Raw genomic sequence first — 7,009 nt, forward strand, 5'->3', positions numbered from 1 at the left:
AAAAAATCGTGATTCTCATTTTATGCAAAATTGTGCAGCCCTATGTAGTAGTGTAGTCTACAACAGTGTTTGGTGTGATGCGTTACTAAGTAACGCGTTACTGTAATTAAATTACTTTTCCACTGAAAAAGTAGAGTAACTGATTACTGTTCATTTTTAGGTATTTTAATTACATTTACTTACAATGTACTTGCGTTACATTGTAGAATAATTAAACTCGCTGAATATCATTATTTAATTTCAATAATTTATCTTCTAAACGTAGTTGTAAACTCTGCCGCTTTAACATCGCTGTAGTGCAGGTGCACGTCATTTCGCGCCAGTTTGCTGCATAGTTGTATTCTAAAGCGGAAGATGTCGGACTCGGCTGAAGCGTGTGGCTGTTTTATGAAACGGAAATATTCCCGTCTCTTAACTTTTCTGAAACAAGCAGACAAGAACATTACAGTAATATGTAAGCTATGTCCTGGGGAGAAAAAAACTCAGCCGTTGTTAATAGCACGAGTAATCTACTGAAGCGCCTGACACAAGAGCATAGACGAACACTTCTGAGTGATCCTTGTTCATCATCCATGGATAACACCGCGGAAACTCCTGCTAAACAGGCAAAACTTGATTTTACTTCAGCAGCGCAGAAATTATCTGAAGGTGAGCTTAAAAAATGATTGCAGGCTACATTGTGGAAGAGATGCTACCGCTGCGTACTGTAGAATCTCCGTCTTTCAAAAAATGTATTTATTATTTAAAGAGTTTAATTTCTATTGTTTGTCCACTCAAGGTTTATATGGTTTTTAAAAAGTAGTTAGTTAAATTACTTATTGAGTAATTAAGTCACTTTTCTGACACAGTAATTAGATACGTATTTTAAATACAATATTGATTAAGTAATTAGTAATTAATTACTTTTTAAAGTAACTTACTCAACACTGCTACAACATGACAAAACAGACCATCCAACCTGAGTGTGCAATGATGTGCAAAGGCTTTAAGGTTTGAGTGCTGAGGTAATGAATCTCAGTGCTCCTGGATAAACACAATCCACTGTTGCTAAGGCGCATGTATATAAATAAAATCGCTATTATCAGACAGACAGAAGTTAGAGCAGCGAGGCTTTTTCTTGCCTCAAAAGAAATGCTGGGTTGAAAAAAAAAAAAGAAATTTAACCAAGAAAGTAGCATCTTCAGTTATTTATGTGGAGAAATTCCTGCTTTTTACTGTGACAGCAGTCCTCTTATCCTGAATTTGATGCAATATACAATAAAAATAGATATTGGTTTACACAGTCTGCAGTTTGTTTAGCAGTCAAACATGCCATGTAGGATATGTGCACTGAAAAAAACAGACAAACTCTAAGAGCAAATTCAATTTGTCTCACACAGATGGTTCTGCTCAGATAAAAAGGATTGACAACTCTCCAGCCTCCCCAGTGTTACTGTTTGCCATTGTGATGAAGTGTAGCAGATGCCGGTGTAGACTTAAATGGCACACTCTAGAAACCTTACTGTTAGAATTAAAATTTTAATGTGTTCATTACTATGTGTTTTTGTGTGTTTGTAAAATTGTAGTGATCATGAAGGAGGCAATGTCAGTGCTCACACTAGCCACCTAGTGGGGAGTGCCCTGTCTGACCCCTACCTGTCCTTCAGCGCTGCCATGAATGGTTTGGCCGGTCCTCTCCATGGCCTGGCCAATCAGGTTAGTAATGCACAGATCATCATTTTCATTCTGTTTTCACACTGAGAGATTTGATAGAAACAACTTGGAGATCCCAGGTTAATCCCCCATTCATCTTTTTATAAAGAAAGCATTTTTACTAGGAAGACTGCAGTGGATATTATGTGATAATGATTTTTATTTCAGTCAGTTTATTACAATTGTTCCAAAAACACTACATACAACACTTTAATTATTTGATTTTTACCAAAAAACTAAGAAATCTGATGAGGAAAAAAACTGAAAACAAGTTTAATGTGTAGTTTAATGGTTGGTTCATAATAATTTAATGCCTTTATAATCTCATAGATCTCTTCTGTAGCATATAGATGGGTTAGAGTTTATTTTGCCATACCTTCTTACTAATATTAAAGATGACCGAGTTCTGCTAATCAGCTTTACTGTCACAGGCCTGGTATTCTGAATACTAGCTTACTGTCACATTGTCACAACACTTGATTAAAACGGATCATTAATTTATTAGACACTTCTGTGTTTTTAATCACACATCAAAATATCCACTGTGGTAGAAGCCTTTTTTGAAACAACTTTGTCACCTTTGTGCCAACATGGCAACATAATCATTGAGGACTTGGCTGTTTTTTGGTCAGTGCAGTAGACAAACACTAAAGGTGAAAATGACAAAGAACCAAGAGTTCAGAGTCAAACTGCTGTGGTGCTCAATTATAAATATTATTTTAGAGTTCAATAACGTTCACAAAGCACTGTTTGATTACCAGCGCCCGAGGGAAGGTCTCCCCTCCTTTTATTAGCTAGCAATTTGTCAAAGCTGCTTCTACCTCTGCCAATAAATTTTGGCATCTGTTTAATTACTATCCATCCATTTTCTTAAGTGCTTATCCAATTATAGTGACAGGGGGGCTGGAGCCTATCCCTGCTTCATTTATTTATTAGCTACTTAACTAGTTAAATACAGTCATATGATATGACCAACTATTATGAGCAGTTGTACAGTAACCTATGATTTTAGATTAAAATGTTTATAATGATTTTTTCTTTCAGTTTGCGCTTTGCTCACATATTTGACATATTGACACTTAAAATGAGTTTTGGTTTGATTTCAAACACAGTGCCAACAAAAATACAGCAGAAAATTCACTTAGCTTATGAATGTGTGTTTTGTTTTGTCTTGTTTTGTGGGTTTTTGCTGCACCTACAGGAGGTACTGGTGTGGCTGACTGCTCTGCAGAAGGAGTTGGGAGGAGAGGTGTCTGATGAGAGGATGAGGGATTATATCTGGAACACACTCAAGTCTGGAAGGGTAAATAAGCACCACATCCGCAAACAAACAACTCTAGTTATTATTATGACTTCATTTTCCACTCTCACTCATTTTCAGAATAATACTTCTGGGGATGTCAGGGGTCCAGTTGTTTCTACCAGAAGTTACAGCTAGATTTAGGAACCTTTGGAGGAGCTCAAACCAGATTCTTTATTAAAAGAAAAAATTAACACTTTAAAAAGTCCCTAGTGGGCTTTTGTTGTTTTCTAAAAGAGTAGAAACTTTGGGCATGAGGCTTTCTGCATTGAACATTTCTAATTGGTTCTAATCTCCCTAAAAGTGTGTGAAACTGTTAGGACCCCATTGTCAAAGCAGTAACTCGAAAGCAACATCAACACAAGTTGCTTATTGTTGTTGCAGTGTTGTCACTTTATATGGCATCATTGTTTTTTATATAGTCTTCCTTCACCTACAGGACTAAGAGGAGTAGTTGATTTAATGTTGGCACAAAGAAAGTTGTGTAATTACAACAGTTTGGGGGTTTTTTTGTTTCCAAAACCAAGAAATTGCTATTATTACAATTTTTATAATTTACTATATTTTACACCTGATTTACTCTGACCTTCATCTAAACCTTCAAATTCTAGTTTGATTTACCGATTAACTAAATTCTGTTTTTGTCTTTAATAATAGGTTAAAATTGTTAATGTATACCATAAAGAATTTGTAAAATAATAGTATTTGAGCACAGATAGAACGGTGTTGATGTCACCTAACAGCAAGTGGTTTTACATGTAAGTTCTGCACCTGGTTGGTTTCTTCTGGTTTTGTTCCCCAAAACATGCATGCTAGGGTAATTAGTGATTGTAAATTGACCCTATGGGTGTGTTTAAGTTCTTAATGCGTTTCTGAAGGTCTCGTGAGTACTTAGTTGTCAGAGAGACTAGAAGAGTGCACTGTCAGGTTAAAAATGTTGGTTTCTTGGCTGTAGGTGGTTCCAGGTTATGGCCATGCTGTCCTAAGGAAGACTGATCCACGTTATACCTGCCAGCGTGAGTTTGCCCTGAAGCATCTGCCCAGTGACCCCATGTTCAAGATGGTTGCCCAGCTTTACAAGATTGTACCCAATGTGCTCCTGGAGCAGGGTAAGGCCAAGAACCCCTGGCCCAATGTAGATGCTCACAGTGGAGTGCTGCTGCAGGTAAGACCTGGGATTATAATCATGCATTTGTTATCTAACTGAAATAATCACAGATGCTGAAGTAACTGACTGCTTTCCTGTTTGTGTGTATGTTCAGTACTATCAAATGACTGAAATGAACTACTACACTGTGCTCTTCGGTGTGTCCCGTGCTCTCGGCGTGCTGGCCCAGCTGGTGTGGAGTAGAGCCCTGGGCTTCCCCCTGGAGCGCCCGAAGTCCATGAGCACAGATGGACTGATGTCTCTGGTTGGAGCAAAGTCAGGCTGAAGCACCAACCTGGAAGTAGCTGTGGGTTAGTGTTAAGGGTGGGAGGAGGTGGAAACATCAAAAAGCAGACATAAGTTGACCCCTTGTCATTTCCAACCCCAGGGATTTAGAGGATTCAAAGAGACAGTATGCGTTTAATGCCATTTCACAAAAAAAGGGCCTTTTTAAATTGTCATAGCATTAGTCTTCAAGTGTGTTTAGTTAATCACTGACAGGCTTTCCAATCATGTCTCTCTATCTAAAACATGAGCAGAACAAACTTTATATATGGCCACGGTAGGCTCAAACTACCTACCACTTTTAGGTCTGCTAGCATTGCTAAGATTTCCCCTGAGCGGTGCTTCTCATTGGACACTGGGTCTAAACTAAGAATAGGTAGTGGCATTCAAAGGGAATTGTGCATTTCCTTTGTATTTAAGCTTCTACGTTTAAAAATCTGACTAAATCTTTTTGGCCAATACAGTGATGTGTTGTAGAGGATACTTCCAAGCAAAATACAGTTTTGTCACACAGCTCTAATTTTATTTTTTCGTCTATGCAAAGTTGTCATCCCACCCAGTTGATCGATGCGTTTCACTCCCACTTATGAACACTCCAGTGTAACGGGAAAAAAAGGTCCTCACTAGTAAAAATCCTAGAAAGCCGTTTAAGAAAAAATATTTGTTTAAAGACACTGCCCCTTTAAATCTCTGGTCTCTTTTTTTTTTTTCTCTCTCTCTCTAACTTGTAGTTTTTTCTTTTTTCTAGATGACCTGTAATACCTCTATGATCAAAATAACAGTCTTTATTAAAATTTGTTTCCTTGATCTTATTTTCCTCAAAATAATTTCCTATTTTTTTAATGGGTTTCTTATATTACGAATCGCTGAGAATCAGGACTAATGAAGGTAATTGATACAGATTTGAGCAAAGGGTGTTGTAACTGGCAACCTGTAGGGAATCCTTAAGAGCAAGCTTGAATAAAAACAGGATGGGAGGGGGGGGCTTTGTAGAGTTTTGTTTTGTTTTTAAGTCTTCTTTTATTTGACTGTATGTTCATGTCTTTATCCCAGCAGTAGAGCACTTCAAATAACAATTGTAAAGTTATGATGTATTTGATTGGATTTCCTAAATTGTAACAGTAGAAAATCTCCCCCCTTTTTTTCTTTTGGTGTTAAATGATGTATGAAAATATATTTGGGTTTGAATTTTGTTGTTGTGGTTTTATTTATACTCTGTGTACATAGGTATATATATGTATAGCATTAATGTATGAGCTGTAAGCATTCACTTGCTGCTTATAACCACAATGAGCACCACAGTTTACCAGCAGTGTAGTCGTGCCCACTATATGTCCAGTTTCGCTGGTCACTGTGAATTTCTGACAATGAACAAAAAAAAAAACAACTGCAGCTATCTTCTGTATATAGAGTTTATTCCCAAGCTCTGTTTCCTCAGCTGGTGCTGTATTTCAGGTATTTCACTTGAATGTGTCAAGCTTGCTCTTAAGTTCTGGGTTTCTCAACACTCCATTTTTGTCTAGTTAGAGTTCTTGCGTATTTCCTCCTAAGAATACTCTTTAACGTGTTCGCTCCGATACTTGATTCTCTCTGCTCTGCTCTTCTGGCTTTTTCGGGCACGTGTTTTGTGTTTTATTGTAGCGTTCTTCCATTTGGCAGGTTGTTCAACAGATGTGGTTATTTTGATCGTAGAGGAGCTTAAGGGTTGTAACTGGGGGGAATCATTAGAGAAACACTTGGGGGCGGGGGGACAGGGCTGGATGGGTCAAATGGGCAAGAAAAGCTTGAAACAACTATTGGAAAACCTTAGAAATAAATGAAAAATAAAGGTTTTTATTAACACTTGTTTGGTCTCATTTTCTTCATAAGTGCTTGAAAAAGAAATTGTGATGTAATTCCAGGTCCAGTTACATGTAACCTTTGAAATTACCAGGATTTCTGAAGTGATTACCCAAATGCTCTATACCCTCCTTGTAATACACAAACACAGTCTCACAAAACGCTGTCTTTTAGCCATTGCTAACAGTTGTTAAGCTTTCACGATTTAAAAAGGACTGAAATAATAGTTAACAATCATTATTAATGGCTGTGGGGGAAAAAAAATTTTAACAATTAAATTTGCACTTGTTAGATACCGTATTATACACTTACTGGACACTGTTAGTTACACCCTGCTAGTACCAGGTTAGACTCTTGTTTTCATTACTGCCTTACTTCATCATGGCATTTAGCAAGATAGTGGAAATTCTTTTTGTCCATATTTACATGATAGCATCACACAGTTGCTTCTGATCTGTTGGCTGTACATCTATGATGTGAATGTCTTTGACGTTTAAACGATACTCAGTTGGTACAGTTGGAATCTAAACTGGGCTGAGGAAAATATCACTCATAAGGTTCCAGCAACAGCCTGAACGGTTGATACAAGCCAGTGTGGAAGCATGCTTTCAGGCTGTTTATACCAACAGCAATGGAAATTCATCAACCCAACATTCAGTCTACTGTTTTCCAGTTATGGTGAGCCTCAGTTTTCTATTATCTGACCGGAGTGGCACCCAGTGTGCTCTTCTGCTGCTGGATTCTAT

At 37.6% G+C, this 7,009-nt stretch overlaps 1 protein-coding gene across 1 annotated transcript in view; it reads left to right on the forward strand.

The window, feature by feature from the left end:
• Window positions 1-6,269, forward strand: part of cs (citrate synthase) — a 17,513-nt gene extending 11,244 nt beyond the window's left edge. The window contains exons 8-11 of the mRNA XM_005918921.2: window positions 1,566-1,695; window positions 2,894-2,995; window positions 3,948-4,157; window positions 4,255-6,269. Coding sequence (XP_005918983.1) covers window positions 1,566-1,695; window positions 2,894-2,995; window positions 3,948-4,157; window positions 4,255-4,425 — 613 coding nt within the window. The 3' untranslated portion in view covers window positions 4,426-6,269. The remainder of the gene's footprint in view (window positions 1-1,565; window positions 1,696-2,893; window positions 2,996-3,947; window positions 4,158-4,254) is intronic.
• Window positions 6,270-7,009: the final 740 nt, after the last annotated feature.

This window comes from Haplochromis burtoni, unplaced genomic scaffold, assembly GCF_018398535.1.
Source record: "Haplochromis burtoni strain Fernald_Lab_line unplaced genomic scaffold, NCSU_Asbu1 Contig_31, whole genome shotgun sequence".
Lineage (NCBI taxonomy): Eukaryota > Metazoa > Chordata > Actinopteri > Cichliformes > Cichlidae > Haplochromis > Haplochromis burtoni.